At 54.1% G+C, this 20,968-nt stretch overlaps 5 protein-coding genes across 5 annotated transcripts; 3 read left to right on the top strand and 2 right to left on the bottom strand.

Moving 5' to 3' along the window:
- Positions 1–1,210: 1,210 nt before the first annotated feature.
- VOLCADRAFT_83516 (uncharacterized protein) lies at positions 1,211–5,777 on the bottom strand. The gene is made up of 9 exons (XM_002956177.1): positions 5,521–5,777; positions 5,413–5,450; positions 5,246–5,311; positions 4,232–4,378; positions 3,722–3,817; positions 3,247–3,306; positions 2,892–3,053; positions 2,456–2,589; positions 1,211–2,164 (listed from the first exon to the last, which is right to left on the bottom strand). The coding sequence occupies exons 1-9, from the start codon at positions 5,765–5,767 to the stop codon at positions 1,984–1,986; spliced, it is 1,131 nt and encodes a 376-aa protein (XP_002956223.1). The 5' UTR covers positions 5,768–5,777; the 3' UTR covers positions 1,211–1,983.
- Positions 5,778–6,934: 1,157 nt separating this feature from the next.
- On the top strand, positions 6,935–8,190 carry VOLCADRAFT_83518 (uncharacterized protein). The gene is made up of 4 exons (XM_002956125.1): positions 6,935–7,351; positions 7,426–7,604; positions 7,690–7,760; positions 8,033–8,190. The coding sequence occupies exons 1-4, from the start codon at positions 7,201–7,203 to the stop codon at positions 8,115–8,117; spliced, it is 486 nt and encodes a 161-aa protein (XP_002956171.1). The 5' UTR covers positions 6,935–7,200; the 3' UTR covers positions 8,118–8,190.
- A 1,319-nt stretch (positions 8,191–9,509) lies between these two features.
- On the bottom strand, positions 9,510–11,386 carry VOLCADRAFT_97151 (uncharacterized protein; the record flags this gene model as incomplete). The annotated part of the gene is made up of 6 exons (XM_002956178.1): positions 9,510–9,701; positions 9,956–10,159; positions 10,366–10,446; positions 10,693–10,764; positions 10,926–11,120; positions 11,252–11,386. 6 exons carry the CDS (start codon positions 11,384–11,386, stop codon positions 9,510–9,512), a joined length of 879 nt encoding a protein of 292 aa, XP_002956224.1.
- A 2,943-nt stretch (positions 11,387–14,329) lies between these two features.
- Positions 14,330–15,069, top strand: VOLCADRAFT_107113 (uncharacterized protein; the record flags this gene model as incomplete). The annotated part of the gene is made up of 1 exon (XM_002956126.1): positions 14,330–15,069. The coding sequence occupies one exon, from the start codon at positions 14,330–14,332 to the stop codon at positions 14,786–14,788; it is 459 nt and encodes a 152-aa protein (XP_002956172.1). The 3' UTR covers positions 14,789–15,069.
- A 1,201-nt stretch (positions 15,070–16,270) lies between these two features.
- Positions 16,271–17,963, top strand: VOLCADRAFT_66720 (CENPE type kinesin-like protein; the record flags this gene model as incomplete). Its single annotated transcript, XM_002956127.1, has 4 exons — positions 16,271–16,663; positions 16,811–17,032; positions 17,402–17,616; positions 17,696–17,963. Coding segments are annotated over 4 exons (1,098 nt in total), but the record flags the coding sequence as incomplete, so codon positions are not given.
- Between the last annotated feature and the right edge of the window lie 3,005 nt (positions 17,964–20,968).

Consider the following 20,968-nt stretch of genomic DNA (forward strand, 5'->3'; position numbering starts at 1 on the left):
GGCGAGTCTTCACGTCCAACGCAGCCGCAATTTGAACGCTCACTAATTTCCACAAAATGCTTTATGTACTTGGTGCCCTGTAAATTTCGTACCCATCATGGACGTTGAGTTTCTTGTTTTTGGAGAGCAACATTCAAATAGCACAGCGCCCCAGGGTACCGCAGCGCATTTTCAGGTATGCGGCCCCCTTCACTCCGCAGCGCGTGGTTGCGGCCGCACCCGGCTACAGCCTCTGAGGTGCTTATTGTCCTTATCAACGGGGATTCATTGTTGCTTGAAACAGCAGCGGCGAGGCTTCCGGTGCCCAGCAGCAGTCGCTGCATGTCGCTGCAGCAGCAATGGAATGAGGGCCTTCTGATTCAACGACTGCCGGGCTGGAGGAGGATGTATTATGGGCAATCCATGGTCCCGTCAACGAAATTACATTCCTCATCGAAAGCCACATGGCTTTAAAGCGCCTTGACAACAGCAAATATCATTCGCCCTGTCCCTGGCAGTAAGCTGTCGGGCCAGGTTGGGCGCATAAATATGGCTGGGGCAGGGCGACACGCTTTCGACACGGCGTCAGACGGCAAGGGTGATGTGTGTTTGTGTGGTGGAGGAACACAACATCAGCGCAGGCGTCTACCTTGCGGGGTTCAACATCGGTCATTGGCGAGTATTGGATGTCCGCGCTTAGGCGACAGCAGTCCCACAGGTCGCTAGAGGTCGTGTTCAGCGCCAGTCAGCTTCTAGCCAGGATAGCCACACGGCAAGTGCTGGTGGGATTGATTGCTGCGGGACTGTCGTGTGGCCATCCTGGCTAGAAGCTAACTGGCGCTGAGCGCGACGGAGCTCCCACCGTTCAAAAAAAACAGCTGTGAGGTCTTTGCTGGGTGCATCATGCCCCCATAAAGCCTTGCTGAGCAGCTCATTCGGCCTTATGCCAGCAACAGCGGCAGCAGTGTATCGGTCCTGCTGCTGTGATCTGCACCACCACCACGGTCCACGTAGGCGGCAGGAGGACATGCAGACTAGCTCGCCGCGTGGTTGGTTCACTCGTGCCTTCTGTGGCCGTTGCTTGGGCTATAGTGTAAAACGTCATCGTGCAATCTACTAAGCTGCTACATCTGTCGTCACACAGTTGTTGCCACACAGGTGCAAAAAGCCTAATTATTTTATAATCCACCACATTCCGATTTTTCTTAGTTCGATCAGAGTTATGACCGGATTCAACGAATGCTTGTATCTTACAGTAGCGTCATAGACTGCCGATCAAGTCCGAACTGCATTCAGTATAGTCAATTGTCAAAAAAACAGTAGAACCTGAGGTGCAACATTGTTACGGTCTTGGGTCGCACATCCAGAGATGTTTCGCCACTCCTGATAGCCCAGGGCGGTGTGACGTGTTGTGTGGGACACGGAACATGCGCCCAAACCACCGACGTGCTTTACGGATTCGCTACCGAGGGAGGTGTGGGTCATAACGTCACATCCGTGTGAGGGAGGTGCTTATTTGCGGCAAAACAGCGACAGCCACACATAAGTACACATACAGGATGATGCGCCACACCCGTAACCCCAATCTCAATCACCGGGCCCGGGCAGCCAAGCCGTTCCGCAACATTTCACCCCACCCCGCAGTAGGACCGCACAGCCATCTGCCTCCGCCTCAGCCATGACTGCAGCTTCTCAGCCAAATACAAAACTGTCATGACCGCCTGGTTCCTCCAAACTCCGACCTGCTCCGCCCGACCTACACCCACCTTCAATGTTTCCGAGGCCTCCTTTATTATATACGTGTTGGATTTCCGTTCTACCGATTCCGAAAACCAGACCTGACGATCTCAACTCGCCCGACGCATCCACAGACTAAACAGCTGAAGCAGTGCTCACCGGCTTCGCCACTCTCCTAGTCACCCATTCTCTCATCGCCGTCTATCCGTCGTCCACTCGTCCCATCCCCTTAGCTGCCGTTCGGTCAGGTTCACCATGTGGATTCGCCTACTCGGGGCGGTCCAGGGTCTTGGAGTCAGTCGCGATGCCCATGACGTTCAAGCCGTTATCCACGAACATGACATGGCCCGTAACGGCGGAGGACAGCGGAGACACCAGGAAGGCGGCCACGTTGCCAACCTCAATGGCGGCAAGCTCCTTCTGGATTGGCGAGTTCTCGTACGAATACCTACAAATGACAGCGAATGAGACCCGGGAATTCACCTGAAGGGCTGTGGCACTTCCAGTGGACTGGGTAAGCTGGCGGCGTCAACACACCCCGGACCCTTACTTGAGCATGTGCGTGATGACTTTACACGTGTATGATTCTCACATACAAATCGCACGAGGAGTACCATTTCGCCCTCGCCAAGCCATACCACACACTGTCACATGCGTCATCGACAATCTCAAACAGTTCGATTTGCCCATTTGCCAAGCAACGTCGCACGACAGTCACGAATGTAAAAAAATGTCGTACCGGATCATGTCGTCGATGAAGCCAATGGCGCGGGCAGCACGCGAGCCCAGCGGCCCGGCAGAGATGGTGTTGACACGAACCTTGAACTTACGGCCGGCCTCGTACGCCAGCACACGGGTGTCAGACTCGAGCGCCTGGCGCGAGGGAATTGGAGATTAACTTTTAGGACTCAATTGGAAAGGGATTACATGCAGTCTCATATGCCCTCGGGCAAGGGATGGACCAAAGACCGCCTCCGATCCAGCTGTCCCTTGCCACCACAGGCAGAATCGCCGAGACACGACCCGCTCTCTGCGTGTGGCAGGTCTGACGCACAGACCGTAGTCGGATAGACACACATAATCACATAGCAGCTCCCGGAATATCCGTGCGACGTTTTACACACGCATTAAGCAGTCTCTGTAGTTTAGGTTTAGCAATTTACGGCCAAGCTCACCGCCTTGGCAGACGACATGCCACCGCCGTAACCCGGGATGATTCTGTTGGAGGCGTTGTAGGTGAGGGAGATGACCGCACCACCCTCCTTCATAATCGGTCCGAACCGCTGAACCATGGAGATCAGCGAATACGACGAGGCCGACAGAGCCGCTAGGTAGCCCTGCAGGAGGAAGTAAAACACGTATGCACGAGCCTTCACGTGCGGGGATGCGGATGTGTGTTGGGTCTCTTACGCAACGCAACCGAGGACCTCATGCGAACGTAAGGGAAAAGGTAAGAGTACGCCAAGGCTCTCAAGGCAGTGAGGCTCTTTTGGTGTCCACTAGCACATTCCCATCCGCACTCGCACTAACCTTGCGGGAGGTCTCCAGCAGCGGCTTCACCACTTCGGGTCCGTTAGCCAGCGAGTGCACCTTATTATTTTAAGGTGGGGGGAAGTTTAGGGGGAAGTTTGGGAAAGGGAGTTTGACAGGGACGCGGGATGGAAAGGAGGACGTCATTCGATATACAAGCCAGAACGGTGCCCGCGCATAAGCCACAAACCCATGACAACCTTCAACATACCTCGTATTCTCATATAACATATCCCAACAACGACCCCTAGCATGCACCAGGAAGGCTTCCTTACGTCTGATGCCGTAAAAGACATTGCGTACAGTGTCCCATGGGCCCCTACTAAACCCGCCTTCGGTTCTATACGCTCCCGATATCAAGGCCATGGAGTTCCCGTGATCCTGGCCTCCCATACAATACGCTGCTCCCGCCGTGTCGCAGCAGGTGGCAAATCTCAATCAGCCGCAAAACAAGTTCCCAGCCCGGATGTCGCACCACGATGTCGATCTTGCCAGAGTCCTGCTTAACGCTTTCCGCCACCTCCGACACCGTCCAGTTCTTGTTGCCTGCGTAACGCTTGTTTGTAGCAACCTGGCACAGTCGATCGCATGGCAGGACGGGATGGAGGGCCGGGGCGCAGCACTGCTCATGGACATGTAGCGACGACGGAGAATTAGGATTCGCTTTGATTCGCTGGGCTGCCACTGGCACAGCTGCTGTCTTGACCATGGGCTCACGGGAAAAGTAGTCATCATGATCCACTTGACACACATATATCGTCACAACAGTGTTGTTCCCTGAACCGAAAAGGTAAGTGCTCCCCAAAGTCGGAGCTGCAAGTAACGGCTCCCTGTAAGCTGTCACAAAAAAGTGGTTTGAAACCTCCGGGAGACACTCTCCATACATATTACAACGCCCCGGTACATGCTGCGCTGCTCAGGCCCAAACGCCCCAGGGCCATCACCGTTGAATCCACCCACCGCACCGCCGTTACCACTGCCGTACCTCCTCAGGGACATCCGCCATGGTATCGAAGACGGCATCCATGGGGTAGATGTGGCTGAAGGTCATCAGGGAGCCGTCCGAGAGCTTGCGGCTCGCATCAAACTTGCCCTTCTCCAAGCTGGTCTTGAAGATGTTGAGCGCGGGAACCTGGTGTAGAAAGAAAGCAGACGGGCGCCCAAGTATTGAATAAAACACCGCCCTAAAACAACGCCGTGTACTGAAAGGGGACGCGCGCGCGGTGAGGGAAAGGGCCCATATGGCAGCAGGAGCAGCCATTACAACGGGGCATGGACGGGCAGTGCACGCGTGGAGCGACTCATACATGGGTCGATGGGGGGAAATCATGCGCAAAACTCACAAGAACATGTGGGGGAGGGAGCAGCTGCTGGCGAGTGCGTTTAATGGGGTACGGAAAGGCCAAATGACGTCGCGGTCCCAGGTTTGCTCGCATTGACAGCACAGGAAGCTGGGAGGCAGGGAGCTGACCCAAGTGAGCATTATATGCTATCGTACATCCGGCCGACTCTCAAACTGTCCGAAACCCGAACACGACGTCATCATTGCAACGGGAGGTCACCCCACAAAAAATCTCTGGACCTAGGAATCCGACCTAGGAACAAGCCTGTGGGTCGCCAGAACAACCCAGAGGCTATTAAGCTGAAGTTAATGCATCCTCCTTGATACTGGCTGCGTTTGTTGCAGACACAGTGGCTGATCTGTTAAGGGGGTTCACCGTCGGACAGTGACACTGCGGGAGTCTAAACTCCAGGTGAGCATAGCCGTGGCAGGTACAGAGAATGCCCTGGGAAATGTGCGCATTGAGTAACGACCGGGGGTTGCGGTCGTTGTCTCCGCAACATGCCGCGGGGGGACGCGCATGGGATGGCAGTGTTCGCCGTATCAGCGACCCCGCCAAAACGCAGCACCCAAACGTACTTCCGTCCATGCCGTCCACCACTTCAACCTCGACAAAAGAGCAACGACGCCTATTTACCCTGACACATGAGCGCTCACCCAAACGCCCAGGGAGATCTCCGCGCCGGCCTCCGCCAGAGCCTTCGCAATAGCCCATCCGAAACCCTGTATTTATAAAATGTAACAGTAAAAAAGCGATGAAAGTTGGTGGGCCCATTACAGTTTTTATTCGCCAATCCATTGGCTTTGTGCAAGCAAAAACGCACCTGGTCGTCTGCAACGCCCGCAATGAACGCCTTCTTGCCTACAAACCAGCTCAATTGCTTCAGCATGTTCGGTTGGTGAGGTCTGGGGAAGTAACGCTCAGTGCTTACCACGCAGGTCGACCTTAAGGCCCGAGCCGTTAACGGCAGAGACCTTGACGCTGAGCGCGCGACCAACAGCTGCCTTCTGGATTGTCGTCCTAAAGAGACTGGATGACTGCACAGAAGAGGACGGCAGCATCACGCGCATCGACGCGACAGGGCTGGTGCCGACCCGCGCAGCCGGCAGCGCGGCCAAGAAAGCCTCGCTGCGGGCTGCAGCAGCACGCTGAATGCAGGTCGCACTCTTGAGGGCCATGGTGTCGAATGTATGAAATTGCAATACTCTTCCGGGTTAAGGCAGAGCTCTATATTTATCTCGTACGGCATAACGCCTACAAAAAGCGCAGCACAGGTAATGGTGCTCGTGCAAACGCCCGAATGTTTCATTTTTGATAACTTCATATTATTGCTTTTATTCAAAGCTTAGCATGTTGAGTTGAGTTGTGTGCAGAGCTCAGAGACGGCCATAATTCTTTGCTGTTGACCAAGTATCCATCCTGTGTAAGTCATATTCGGCTTGATAAAACATGACGATATTATTGAACCAATTGGGTTGGGCGGAGGGCTTGCCAGCAGGTATTTAGGTATGTCATCTCACCCTTGCTAGAGTTATGCCGGATAGTCAATGGCAGCATGGGAATGGCCAAGCCTTTCCTTGCCAGTGGGCACATTTTAGTGGAGGTTGTGCTTACATGACGCAGTGCCTAATGGCCAAAGCAGCGATGAAGATGTGAACTTGTCACAAGTGCAGTTAACGTAATCCGACAGAGCCATGCCATGACAAGCCATTAGCATTGAATTCACAATGGGGATGATGAATGAGCAGAATGGGATGACAGCAGGTCTCCTTGTGGCCGGGTCTATCTATGCACGTAGGAAATGGGACCTAAAAGCTTCCTGAAACGTGGGGAAGGCAACCCAAACTCCCGAAACTCATCCCGAGTCAATCTCTTCGGCTAGAGGGTTACACTAAACTGAAGCTGCATCCCCCCGGTGCAGGACACACACTCTGGGGCAGGTGCTGTATTGTGTGTCCTGCACGGGCCAGCTCTTGTACGGTCCACGAAATCGGCTCAAGGGTTGCAGGTGGCGGATGATGGTGGCAGATGTGATGCAATATGGCGTTGTTGTGATGGTTGATGATTGTTCATGGGTTTCGGCATAGAGGCGGGGTCTCAGCCGAAGGCCCGGCACTGTCCAGCAACCTCCAGCTGCACTCAGAAGACGGGGTCGAAAGAATGTGGATGTTAGAAGGGGCCGGACATTATGAGAAGGGTTGGTGGTAAGCCCCATGTCGCTCGTTGTAGCGCACTCGTTGTCCCTCTCAGTCGCTGTGACTCCTTTGCTCGTACGGTACGATTTCATGTACTGCCAGTGCCAACAAACCAAGCGCCTCTGCCTTTCATGCTATACTCTGAGCTGAAGTTTGCAAGGAGTGTACAGTTCACGTTGGTTCTGATATAGGAATTTAATTCACCGGTGCTCCAAATTTACGGAGTTTGACGATTACGGGGTTGGCCGTCCTCCTGACAGGCCAGCCCCGGCCTATCCATTATAAATTAGTTCCATCTTTGTAGGAGACACCTGCAGTGCAAATTGCTTGTGACGAGGCAGTTCGTGGCCGCAGAAAGCGGCAGCACACAGTACAGGTTCTGAAGCGATTAGCTGCTAACCAGCCGCTCAGCAATCATGAGCACACCTGCTCGAAAACGCTTAATGAGGGACTTCCGCCGGTTGAGCTCGGATCCTCCTCAAGGCGTGAATGGGAGCCCTAATCCGGACAATATAATGCTCTGGAACTGCGTAATCTTTGGTCCTGAGGATACGCCATGGGACGGTGGTGAGCGTTGGGCCTAGAAGTGAAAGGGAGGGTCAGTGCCCGCGGTCACCATGACGACCCTTCTCACCTTTTAGGCACGTTCAAATTGACGATGGAGTTTTCGGAGGAATACCCAAACAAGGCACCCACCGTAAAGTTCAAGTCCAAACTATTCCATCCGAACGTTTATGCGGATGGGAGCATTTGCCTGGACATCCTCCAGAACCAATGGAGTCCAATTTACGATGTGGCTGCTATCTTGACATCTATCCAGGTCAGGGGGCTCCGTCGCATGGGTCGGGGTCATGGTGAGGGTGCATAACCCAATTGCAACTGACATACCCGTCACCGGTGTGCAGAGCCTTCTGTCCGACCCCAACCCCAATTCGCCTGCGAACGGAGAGGCGGCGCGTCTGTACAACGAAAACAGGTGCGCCGCTGTGCACGGGCCTATCATTAAAGATTAACATGGATTTAAGGAACAATATGGACATGCGCAGATGCCCTCTTTGCTTGCTTGGTGTAAATTGGTGATGTGCTGGATCCCGGCGGCAGATGAATGGCCAATAGTGCTTGGCCAACGACTCCGTCTTTTTCCGCCCGTAGATGCATTACATTGCGGTGTCGGGGATCAGGGATTCACTCGTGCATCAATCTTGCGTCCCCATGTCCAAGCCACTTTTGCATTGCATCGTTGTGCAGGCGCGAGTACAACCGTCGAGTACGGGAGGTGGTGGAGGCGTCCTGGGTTGAGGATGTTCCTCCTGAAGAGACAGCCACAAGTTGATTGGAGGCTCATTAAGCATGCCGACTACAGCTCACCGTGACTGGGATGAGATGGTTGTAAATGCTTGCACTCCTCGTGTATCTTTGCCTGTTCGCATCATGTCAAGCGGGATGCATGCTTCGCTGCCAGGGGTGCGCAGGTTGCAGTTACCGAAGTAATTTTGCAGCGGTGGTCCTGCTTGAGCCCGCAGCTGCACACGGCGCTGCGGCGTGCATGCTTCACGTGCTGGGTAGGGAGTTTGGACACGAGCCGCGTGCAGGTGGGAATCAGCATTGTCGCAGTGAGTTGTAGGGGCTTAAGTATGCAGCTCCAATGCACTTGGCGGGCTGACACGCTGGCTTTTTTCTGGGGGGACGGTTACTGAATGTTGGTGTTATCGCAAGGAGCAACCCAGAGGTGGGTGGCCGTCCGGAACAGCGGCGTTGTACGGCATGGTGACGTGTTACTGGACCACAGGCCTTTGCATTCCGCCCAAATACAGACTCGTGTTCCGTAGGGCAGCCGGCTTCGGCTGCTAGGGGTCTACACGATTCCTTCCTGCCCAAACCTGTTCTCGTTGAAGTCGGAGACTCGAGTGCGTTGTGGATGTTTTTGTTTCTTCGTTTTGCGATTGCTGCTCGAGTGCTCCGTTAGGCATCATGCGGTGTTCGACCGTGAGTGTCCCCTGACGAAGTTTCCCCAGTAGCAGCACCATGAGCGGGATGGCTTGGATTGTAGGCGATTCTAGGCGGCGTGAAGTCCTGTTGAGAGGGCTTGGCGGCGTATAGCTGACCGGCATCATTGCAGTCCGAGTGTATTATGACCAGTCGTACATCGTGTAACTCTTGAGGATTATCTTGATATACAGCAAAACATGTTCTGCTTGTTTAGGCACGTTGTATTTTACTTGGATGCAGCAGATATTGCCGATCCAAGCCTCCAGTTTTACATCTGAGTGTGCTTTGCAGCAGAAAGGATTAGAATCCTCCCCAATGTTGGGAATTGGTCACAACAGCAGGCACACGGAGTAGTAGCTGTATCTCCCCAGAGGCCTGGATATGCGCCCCTGAAATAGCTGTACAAACCGAAGAACGTGCATGCTATACCATTGAGCCATATTTAAGATCGATAAATCAATTAAATGGAAGTCCTGCTAATATGCCCAAAGAAGGGGCCGTTCCACACGCTCTGGCATGGTCAATGCAAATCCACCGGGTGCCTGGATAACTCGTAAATGTATGCATTTCATAACCATCCTGGACAAAGCATTGCAGGACACTCGCAAATGTCCTGCGGTTGGATACGCTCATCCCAACAATAATTTGAGAAAAACTGAAACATCTAAAGCTGGTTCATTCGTCCGTTCCGGGCGCATGGAAGGCCCCGGCAGGATACCGTTCCCCTATGCCCTTCTCAAGCAACCTGCAGGAGAGTAAGGCGCATGACTATGGCAATCGCGGCAGCCAGGGTGATCTGTAGCATGTTCACTATGTCATTGTTTAGCCATGAGATCCTGCCCTGAACAGATGCACCCAGGTAGCTCTCCGCCAGGTTGGCAACTGTGGCTGCGGCCGCCACAACCCCCGCCGAGGCGATGTCAGGCACCTGCTCAACACCACACGGCACATATGCAAAATATGGAAAGCACGATAATAGATCCCAGCAGACCATACGCATAAAGCATAGCTGGGCAACTGCATCGCCATGCTTGAGCAACCCGCCACAAAGCGTTTGCTGAGCACTTCGCTGTTTTAAACAAAGGAACCGAAAACCGTGAAGCACGAATGGATTGAAACCAGGCCTATGACTTCCCTAGGAGTTTCAGAGGTGTACGGGAGCTGTATGTAAGAGTTACCCACCTGCCCTGCGATCAGTGCCGTGGCTGCAAACAGCACTGCCGCGAGTACGCCTGCAAGTGTCCCCTCCAGGCTGACGGCACCCTCGGTGCCACGAGGTACCAGCTGGAAGCTGGTGATAAGGTAAGTTGTCTGACCATACGCTTTGCCTATTTCACTGGATACTGTATCTGAGAGCTTGCTGCAGAAGCTTGCAACGAAGCCTATCTGCGGGGAAAGGAATCGTGCCGTGCGCGCATTGTTGGACAATGTGGGACGAAAGCCATCAGCACTGCGTCGGACGAGTAAAATAATACGTCCCCGGACTTGCTGCAACGGAAATTATAAAACCCAGGAATCTGCCTTGGACCTCTAATACTCTTTACTCTCCCAGTCAGACTGTTCCTTTCGGTGACGCACCAACTACAGCTCACCTGCCAGACGTCGTAGTCCCCTGTGAGGAGAGCCAGCAATGCACATGCGACTCCAGCAATACCTGAGCCCCATACACTGCTCTGCACCAAGGAAAAATTAAAAAATTAAGCAGGTTTGAGCGTTGGCAAGGGATAAGGACTCTCTGCACACAAGGGGGCTGATAGGTGGGCACACGCCACGAATGAAGAACGGTACCGTGTCGCAAACAACTAGAAATTGGTTAGATTGTCCCTATAGCCATAGCCATAGGCCCAACAGCCGCAGCTAAGCGTGCGGCCCTTATGTTTCTTCCCGGGCTCGCTCTGCGTGAAGCGGAAACACCTTACTGGTCCGCGCTGGCCGGATCGCGCCTCTGCAATGCCCTCCTTCTGCTTCTGCTCCAATTTAATCTTGGTGACCTGAAAGCCACGGAAATCGACCACACTAAAAAATCAATCGAGACTCTTGAAAACACACCACAGCATCACGCAAGGAATTGGTGCTCACAGCTAGGGACTAACAGAGCCAAGGACGCCCATACAGGAGCCCAAATCTGTAATCCTCCCGCGAGGCAGCTCACCAGCGTACCAAAGATGAAGTATAAGCACACGAGCAAGTAGCCACCAAGTCCAAATGCAGAGAAGACGCTTGTTCCCAAAAACCAAGCGTGCGCCACACCCAACGGCGTTAATCCTTTGCGGAGCACCGTGTAGCCCAGCGTGAAAACCGCACTATTGCATAGCGCGCCTGTTGCAAGACCAGGATGGCCCACTATCTGTGGCCATAGAGAACTTTATGTTAGGAATGTCGTGCTACAGCTCGCGACGCGTTTAGTGGGTCGGATGGGTCGTCAGTTGGGTTCGGCATTCATAAGACTGCATGTAGGCTCTGGAATTGCGATCTCACCTCAGGCAGCTCGGGAAGACTAGGCAACGCAGCTGCGCGACTTCCACGTTTGGATGGGATATGGAAGCCCTTGCAGCGCCACCCATGAAGTTGACGCACAGACAACTTCGACGTGCTAAGCTTGACTGTTTGCATAATTGCAGGCAACAATCTGAAGGATGACTACAAAACCATAGGAAACACAGGGGATCCTGGACAACGTGCTTCAGAGAATTACAAGTATATCATAATGTGTAGAGGGCAATCCAAATAACATTAACGTTGGGGCTGGGATGAAAGGTTCCAATCTGCCGATGTATTTCAAAGTACGGACAGCCTGAACTCCTGACATCTCCTAGGTGGCAATAGATGTATAGGCAATCGATCATGAGGAACAGATATCTGAAAGGCAGTGTTGGGCAGAATGTAAACCGTAAACCTTTTCCATGATCCTTCATAAATCCCAGCCACCGGTGGCGTCACAGCCAACCGAGCAATAAATGAATGATCAACCTAAGCCTGAAGGCACGCTGCCTGTAGGCTCCAGCATTTCTTCTTTGCATGGACGTTCGGCCGCTAAACAAGCAGGAACATGGAGGAGGAACATGGATTCTTTTCTTGGAGGATAGACGGAAATAGCATCGTCCAGCTGGATTCTAGCAATAAGGGTGTTGACAGGGCGAAAGAGTGTTGGACCACTCTTTCGCCCTGTCAACACCTCGTATTGCTAGAATCCACGTTCAAGACACGTGAAGGTGAAAAGGCAGTCCTTCGTTTCTTGAGGGACATGCTTGACGGTGCAACTTATCCTCCGTTTCTGCAAGACACAAAACGGCGACCCTAGTGCATTACAAACCCTAGGATGCACTACTTTACGATGCAGATGTTACGAGGACGTAAATGACGAAAGGCTCCAGAGAACGCGAAGCTGCCTGCCGCGGAAGCCAAGGAGACGGGTCCTTACGCGTGTGATCTGCGTAAGGATATCCTGACCAGTCCTGAGCAGGTACTGGAGGTTCTGGCGACTGGCGAGGCCAACCGCCATACGGGGTGCACAAAGATGAACGAGAAAAGCAGTCCTTCACATACAATCTTCCGTATTTGTCAGCCTGGCCATGCTACCCGACCGTGTGCATTTCTCGACTTTACTTGCGTGTAAATGCCTTGTGCAGGTAGCCATATTCCTCGAAGAAGATATAGGTCGCATTGCAAACGAGTACGGCACGGAGGTCAGAGCTGTGACTATGCCCAAAGGCTCAAGCAGCCGTGGCCATGCAGACGCTGCCGACTAGCTTAGCTTCATTCCTCAGCCTTCGCGAAATGGGACAACCATACTTGTCTATGCGTCCGTAATAGCGCATCCCAATCTACACACTTCTTACCGCGCCAGGCGTCGAATGCAGGACGGTTTACCTACATCCCAATGGTAACGCGTGCGAACATTGAACGAGAGGCAGTCAAGTTCGTATCAAAGGTGCATGTCCCCAAGAGCCAAGGGTGGGCGACGTCAGCCCCTTATGGCATATGGCCTAATGCGAAAGCTGCACTGTTGCATACTGCGCCTGTTGCAAAATCTGGACGAGGCACCACCTGTGTGAGCGTTTTGCCCTTTTTGTCACGAACACTTCGACGTTGTACGGCTCAGAGGCTAATGGGCGTTCATGCACGCAGTCCTGGGGGCCCTGACTCGAAGTCAGCCCCACCCTGGAGTTAGTTGGTACCGCTTTCATGTACTTCCTCAAAGATACTGCTTCTCTAGTACTGTGATGTTTTATTTGTTATATTCAAGATAACTGAACTGAACTTGCAAGGCGCCACCGCAGTTGCCGGTGCCATGAAAGCGCAACCGTCCTGGGACACAGCATCAGGCCCAGAAGTAGATTTATAGGAATACATAAAACATAGCTATAAGCGGAAATAAACAAAGCCATGGAGTTTGTCCTGGACCCGAGCCATCTGCTTGCATCGCGAAAACCACGCGTCGCGCGCTGCAATGCCAGTAAAGTTTGCCATCGCCACAAAAAAGCAAAGCAAAACACACGTTGATAAAACAAACAACAACGGGGATAACGGCTCGCCGGTCAACACCCTCGGTCGCGGCTCAGTTTCTAAAAACACAAAGGGGCTAATGTCTCAACACAGCTACCAAACATACACACCGCTATATGACTACTCCACAATAACACAGTAGTCCTCCTCTTCTTCCAGCTTAACTGCCGCCATGCCAGCCGTCCCCGCGCCGATGCCCGTCTCCGCCGGCTGAGTGCTCCTCGCTGACCAGCTTCGCGAGGTGGCGGAGAAGTACGTCTCCACTGGGTGCATGTCCGCGGCAGAAGCAGTTGTTTCGCCACGCTTCAATCCTTCCAATGCCTTCATCAGAGCAGTCCAAAAGCGGAACGACAGGGCCGGCAGGCATCAGCAGGACGACGTCAGTGGGACCATCAGCACCCTGCATCTCTATGGAGACGCCGTTCTGTATAAGTATCAACAGCAGATAACAGCGCCGGCGCGAGGACTGCAGCAGCCGGAGGGGGGCCGGCAGCGATGGGGGTGTCACGGGTAGGGGCGGGAGCTACAACAGTTGCGGCGGCGGCCGCAGCAGCCTCGATGGCTGGGGTGGCGGCGGCAGGGCCCAGCGACACGGCATCGGCAGTGGCGGCGGCGGCGGGACTGAGAGCTACAGCAGGGGCGGTGGTGGCTACGTTAGCCTCGGGTGCTGGAGTGGTGGTGGTGGGGCCGGGTAACACGGCAGCGGCGGCGGCGGTGGGGGCGGTGGGGGCGGGGGGGCGGAGTGCTATGCCAGCAGCAGCAGCGGCGGCGACGGCAGGGGTGACTGCAGCAGCCGGAGGGGGGCCGGCAGCGATGGGGGTGTCACGGGTAGGGGCGGGAGCTACAACAGTTGCGGCGGCGGCCGCAGCAGCCTCGACGGCTGGGGTGGCGGCGGCAGGGCCCAGCGACACGGCATCAGCAGTGGCGGCGGCGGCGGGACTGAGAGCTACAGCAGGGGCGGCGGTGGCTACGTTAGCCTCGGGTGCTGGAGTGGTGATGGCGGGGCCGGGTAACACGGCAGCGGCGGTGGGGGCGGGGGGGCGGAGTGCTATGCCAGCAGCAGCAGCGGCGGCGACGGCAGGGGTGACTGCAGCAGCCGGAGGGGGGCCGGCAGCACGGGTCGTTCGGCTCACGCTCACGGCACCGTGGCTGGTGCAGCTGCTGAAATTGTACGTGGGCCGGATTGTACTCATGGATGCGATGTACGGCCTCACGAGCTACAACTACCCGGTCATTTCTTTGCTCGTGGTGGACCAGCACGACAATGGCATCCCCGTCGCGTTCGGGGTGATTCCAAGTGCAGAGGGTAAGGAAGATGTCCAGGGCTTCATCCAGGACGTTGAGGACCTCGCGGGCCGGTCATCGGCAGGGCCCCGGGCGGCTGGCGTGCCCCCGCTGGTGCCGCGCGCGCGTACTCAGCCGGCGGAGACGGGCATCGGCGCGGGGACGGCTGGCATGGCGGCAGTTCAGCTGGAAGAAGAGGAGGATTACTGTGTTATTGTGGAGTAGTCATATAGCGGTGTGTATGTTTGGTAGCTGTGTTGAGACATTAGCCCCTTTGTGTTTTTAGAAACTGAGCCGTGTTGACCGGCGAGCCGTTATCCCCGTTGTTGTTTGTTTTAACAACGTGTGTTTTGCTTTGCTGTTTTGTGGCGATGGCAAGCTTTACTGGCATTGCAGCGCGCGACGCGTGGTTTTCGCGATGCAAGCAGATGGCTCGGGTCCAGGACAAACTCCATGGCTTTGTTTATTTCCGTTTACAGCTATGTTTTATGTATTCCTATAAATCTACTTCTGGGCCTGATGCTGTGTCCCGGGACGGTTGCGCTTTCATGGCACCGGCAACTGCGGTGGCGCCTTGCAAGTTCAGTTCAGTTATCTTGAATATAACAAATAAAACATCACAGTACTAGAGAAGCAGTATCTTTGAGGAAGTACATGAAAGCGGTACCAACTAACTCCAGGGTGGGGCTGACTTCGAGTCAGGGCCCTCCGGTCGTCTTGCGGCGTTCATATAGGGCTGACATGCAAATGATGTCGTACCGTGCTCTCGGCGAGTGTCGGGCAATGCAGCGGCTCCGTGACCGAGCCCTCGGTTTGAATGTTGAATGAGGCTGCCGTCAAGGAAAACACATAAAGGAGCTCGACACAGCTGGGCCAACTAGGAACCAGCTGCGTGCCGTGCATACGTCTTCCGTAGCAGCGCCGCTCATAGCATCACCCAATGCACTAATGACACAAATGCTAATTGAAATATCGAGACCGAGCGCTTTCATCGTTGTAAAAAATTCTCATCTCGCGGAGAGAGGCGTACCACAAGAGGACCACTGGGGTTCCCGGACCAAATGCGATAGAAGTTTCTGAAGCTCTCAGTGAAGCGGGGGCAATCCATCAGTGTCAAGGATGGGACGGGGACAACTTGGCGTTTGGCAACTATGCTCCGCAACCTTCCCGCTAACGTTACGGCCGGGGCCAGCCAAGTTAGTGATGAGCCATCCAAGCTGGCATAAACGAACATGAAGAGGAAAAAGGCAAACCGATTACAGAAGTCAACTTTAGCCCGGGACAGGAACACAAGCTAGCTAGTCTTATGACTCTCAAAATTAAACGGGTCGAACATAAAGTAAACGAAATATTTATTCCAGACGTCAATAGATTTACGCCTCCGAGAAACAGGGATCATAGGTTCCAAGCAATGTATTTCAAAGTACGGACAGCCTGGAAGAAGTAACCCTGCTGTGACTTCCAAGTTGACTTCTATCGCGACATAGCTATTTGGCAAGTATCTACATCAAGTTAGGAGACAGTGGAGTCATCTTAGAGGGCAGAAATGCGACTTCTTAAACTTTGCCCATCGTAGAGTCAAGACAACGGTAGGGTCATAGCCTACCGGCCGAGGCTTTAAGATGGAGAACATCAGGTAGATTGCTATGCTGTACCAAGGTGCATGTTGCTTTTTCGGCTTCAACGTGTTTCGTCGGACCCGCCCGCAGCGTGAGTGTGCGAGTTCGGCCGCTAAACAAGCAGGAGGAACATGAATTATTTTCATGGAGGATAGACGGAAATAGCATCGTCCAGCTGGACTCTAGCAGCAAGGATGTTGACAGGGCGAAAGACACTAAGTACGTGTTGGACCATGTCTTCGGGCCCGAGTGGAGCACAGAGAAGATCTACGAGGTTACGACTCAGGGTCTTATACGCAAGATTGTTAATGGGTTCAACAGCACAGTCTTTGCCTATGGGCAAACCAGCAGCGGGAAAACGCACACCATGCGGGGCACGCCCGATAGCCCCGGCATTATCCCGCTGGCTGTCACCGAAGCTTTCAGGCTTATTGAGCAGGATGAGGACCGGCTGTTCCTCATCCGTGTCTCGTACATGGAGGTGAGACGGCAGTCCTTCGTTTCTTACTCCGGGGAGAGGGGCTGTGCTTGGCGGTGCAACAAAATTCCCGTTTGGTGCTGCGGCTTGGCACAATACAAGGGCAAAACTAATGCATTACAAACCCTAGGATGCGCTGTCAATTTGCAGATATATAACGAGGACGTAAACGACTTGCTGGCGCCGGAGAACGTGAAGCTGCCTATCAAGGAAGCCAAGGAGACGGGTCCTTACGTGTGTGGCCTGCGTGAGGATATCGTGACCAGCCCTGAGCAGGTACTGGAGCTTCTGGCGACTGGCGAGGCCAACCGCCATACAGGATACACAAAAATGAACGAGAAGAGCAGTCGTTCACATACAATCTTCCGCATGGTAGGTACCCAAATGCGTGGCGGGTACTAGTGGTGTATACGTGAATTATTACAGGTCATGGCTGACATGAGTTGAACGGCTTTCATTCTGACAAACCGGCGTTACGTATGCCGTTGCGTTAGTGGGCACCTTATCCGCCATTGCTGGGTTTGGCTGTGCAGCAACTAGGTGTATTCGACAGAGCACATACTAGCAGCGTCAAGGCAAAGCTGTTCCAACCTCCGTAAACGACTTGCCGCAGATGTCAGATGCAACATACAGTTAACGGGTTTCTAGAAATGTGCCATGACCTCCATGGGTTTCTTGCTCAGCAATTGCAATGACCAAGGGTTCATGTCGGGCGCCATGTCTTGTTTTCTGTCATTGAAGGTCGTGGAGAGCAGGGCCGCGAACGGGGAGGATGATGATGCTGGCGCCGTCCTGGTGTCCGCCTTGTCCCTGGTTGATCTGGCTGGATCAGAGCGTGTGGCAAAGACAGGCGCGGAAGGTATACGCATGAAAGAAGGCACGGCAATTAACCGAAGCTTGCTTACGCTCGGCAACGTCATCAACAAGCTAAGCGAGGGTGCGCTGGCAACAGGTGAGTGAAGGCATAGTTTTCAGTTGCTACCTGACGCCTGTATCCCTCCGCTTAACTTTCGTACAAATGCCTTGTGCAGGTAGCCATATTCCGTACCGCGACAGCAAGCTGACGCGCATCTTGCAGCCTTCCTTGGGCGGTAATGCCAAAACGGCCATTATCTGCGCAATGACCCCGGCATGGTGCCACCGCGAAGAGAGCCACATCACGCTGCGCTTTGCATGTCGGGCAAAGAGCGTCGTCAACAACGCTGTCGTAAACGAGGTCCTATCCGATGCTGCTGTTCTTAAGCGGCAAGCTAAAGAAATCGAGGAACTGAAGCGGCAGCTGGCGGCTGGCAATAACGGGTAAGGCGGCTGGTGCAATGCGAAAGGTGGCTAGGGCATGACATACTCCATACGGCCTGCACGAGCGCAACGGCAGGGTTACAAAAAGCAAGTGTTTAGCGAAATGGGGGACAGGTGTGCGGAAACGGAGTAGCCCTGGTCAAATGTAAGCATTCAGCCGATGAGGTGAGCAGCATGCTGATCTGCGAAAGGGCGTAACGTGCTTTGCTTGTTTTGCAGGGGTGGCGCGTTCGCTGACGAACAGATTAACGGTCTGCGCGCGCAGCTTCTGCGCAGCGAGCAAGAAAAGGAGCTGATCAAAGCAAAGCTGGAGGAGGAAAAGGAGGAGAAGCTGAAGGCCCGAAGAGAGGTAAGGCCACAGGTTATTAGGCGCATTTTAAGGCAGCGGTGGCGCGTACCTAGCCTTCCCTTTGAGCTTATGGAAGGCTGGTTGCCATGTCGTGAAATCCCATCCCTTTGGTACCGCCGCTTCCTCAGGCTGAGAACACGAAGAAATTGCTGTTTCAAAGCCGCGAAGAGCAGTCGGAGGGCGGCTTCCGAAAAAACAGCCGCCGCGAAACGTGGTGTCCTGGCAAGAGCGCATGGCCGGTGCCGGCCGAGCAATCTGTGTCAGAGACGACAACAAATTCAGGTGTGGCATTACACCAAGATACTGTGCGCTGGCGACGCGAATGAGGTTTTCTCGTCATGGCGTTAGTACCGATGGCGAGACCTCATTCTCCATCTCATATCCCATTCTAAGTGCGGGCTCTTCACCTTGATATGCCGTTCATTGTCGACGCCATACGCTGGTACAGGTGGTGGAGAGCCAAGCCAGCGCAAACGGGTTCGGGTCTTCGGGTGTTTGGACGCTGTAGGGCCAAGCAACGCACTTGGCACGCTGCAGGAAGACGACGAGGAGGGCGACGGTCCTGAAGGCCCTACACCGCAGCGGCGTCGGCGAGAGCGTGAGTCGATTTTACAGTAACAGACCTCATTAGTACGTGCCTTCCGTAGGACTCGAACAAAGTGGTTCCGAGGTTCAAATCCACGGTCGCAGGTAGCGGAGCCTCTGAATACAACACAATGGAGAGGAGAGATGAGGATGAAGAGGATGACGAGGACGAGGTTGAAGGGGAGGAACTGGACCTGCGCCGAAACCTGGAGCGCATGATGGCACTCCTTCCTGCGCAGGTCAGCTGGAAACCTAATCTGGGTGTAATAGGCTGTACCTCCTGTGCCGAAAGATTGGCCATTTCTGCCGTTTCAGGAGCGGGCATCGCTGAACCTGTACATGCAACAGCATCAGGAGGTCGAGGAACGCATGGAAGCCCTTGAGCGCGACTTCATGGAGCGGGAGCTTTTGGCAGCGCAAAAAGCAGAAAGCGACAGGTAGGGATTGAGCTGTTGTAGTCCTTTCGGCAAAGAAACCTTCGATCTTGGGTCAGTTGGATCACCATTTTCAACTGGTAACTGACAACGTTGCTCGCCGAAACCTGCTGCTCTTCTTCAAAGCGTGCTGCTCCTCGCCAGACATGCAATACTGGAAGTCAACTGGTGTTCTTAATCCCGCCTATTTTATCTATTTTCCACCGGAGTCGTGATCACGCCTCTATCCAATTAGGGTAGGAGCAGGTAATCACAAGTAACTAGCAATGGAGGATGTTCCCAAATGGCGTATAGCAGGGTATAACGCCAGTCGTTAATAACATTGGCGCCAAACACACGGTAAACACACGGTAAAATTACTACGTCCTCCGAAAAGTAGCCTTCCCATACTATGAAGTTGCGTCTATTCTGCCGCGGTGCGATTGAGCTCGTGTTTTCCTTGTGCGTCAAGGTGCGGGTTCCAGGGAACATTTCGTCACTTGCTTTGCAGGTCCCAAATTGATACGCTGTTGCAGCAGTTGGAGGAGGCAAAGTGGCGCGGTCGCCAGTCCGAGAAGAAGGTCGAAGAGCTTCAGGGAATGTGCCGCTCAGTAGAGCAGGTTCGCAGAGTGTGGAGGGTACAACTCAGCCTCATTACGGGCCGCAGGGAACGATCGCGGGCATGAACCGAGGTTACTGGGTGGATTAGGTGCATTCTTGCCCCGGAACGAATTGTGACCGTCTTATTGACTGATTACTCTCCATGCCCCAACCAGCTATGGCCCCGGCGCCCTGTGAGCTGCTGTCACGGTCCGTTTGTGCCAATGGCAGGAGCGTGACGTGCTGTCTACATTGAAAGCCGAGCTGGAGACCGCAATGGAGGCAAAGTCCACTGACCACAAAGCGCGCCTTAAGGATCTCTCCGAGAAATATGCCGCTGCTAAGGAGCATGCCCAGACCCTTAAAGCGGAGCTTATTGATACTCGCGCCGAGTTGGAGAAGCGGGGTTATGAGTACAGCCGGCTTGAGGCCAAAGAGGCTGAGACCAAGGCCAGATTCGATGAGACTGAAGCAACGTTGAAGCAGAGGATTTGCGAAGCCGACGAGATGAAAACCATGGTGCAGGTTGGTGAATGCAGTTCGGAAGGTGTTGCCTGGGCATGTGTGGCACAAATGGCGACAAGTGGTACGGGTATGCATTCCGCGTGGTATCAGCATGCACGGGTATGCACTCCTATGATCAGTCAGTCAAAGATCTGGCCGCCCAGCGCCTGTCTGACGCATCCAGCTTTTGCCTCGCCAGGCTGCGGAGGAGCGAGCTTCAGAGGCAGAAAAGCGCGCCCGTGGATTATATGAGGAGGTCAAGCGCTTGGAGGTTCATGTGCAGGTGAAAAAGTTACCCACTCAGCTGGCGTCGTTCCATTTCACTGTCCACCATGCAATGTACTATATCAAGCGATCGTCCGCGGCGCATGCCGAAGACCAACATCGGCAATTTGGAACTTGTAGGAACTTGAGTCTCGGAAGCGTGCACCGCTATATCAGAAGAAGCAGGAGGAGGAGCTGAAGGCGGCCATTGAGAAAGCCCAGGAATGTGAAGTCCGAGCGATTGAGGCAGAGCTCCGCGCGAAAGAGTTGAAGCTCGCGGTAGAGGCACTGCAG

This window comes from Volvox carteri (genome assembly GCF_000143455.1).
Source record: "Volvox carteri f. nagariensis unplaced genomic scaffold VOLCAscaffold_58, whole genome shotgun sequence".
Taxonomy (NCBI): domain Eukaryota; kingdom Viridiplantae; phylum Chlorophyta; class Chlorophyceae; order Chlamydomonadales; family Volvocaceae; genus Volvox; species Volvox carteri.

Excerpts from the sequence above, each read along its gene's own strand:
- VOLCADRAFT_83516 (XM_002956177.1), bottom strand. The coding sequence starts at position 5,767 with ATGGCCCTCAAGAGTGCGACCTGCATTCAGCGTGCTGCTGCAGCCCGC. Across the intron at positions 5,451-5,520 it reads CCTTAAGGTCGACCTGCGTG|GCAAGAAGGCGTTCATTGCG; the intron begins GTAAGCACTGAG and ends GCTGGTTTGTAG. Across the intron at positions 3,818-4,231 it reads TGGCGGATGTCCCTGAGGAG|GTTGCTACAAACAAGCGTTA; the intron begins GTACGGCAGTGG and ends CGACTGTGCCAG.
- VOLCADRAFT_83518 (XM_002956125.1), top strand. The coding sequence starts at position 7,201 with ATGAGCACACCTGCTCGAAAACGCTTAATGAGGGACTTCCGCCGGTTG. Across the intron at positions 7,352-7,425 it reads GGATACGCCATGGGACGGTG|GCACGTTCAAATTGACGATG; the intron begins GTGAGCGTTGGG and ends CTCACCTTTTAG. Across the intron at positions 7,761-8,032 it reads CGTCTGTACAACGAAAACAG|GCGCGAGTACAACCGTCGAG; the intron begins GTGCGCCGCTGT and ends ATCGTTGTGCAG.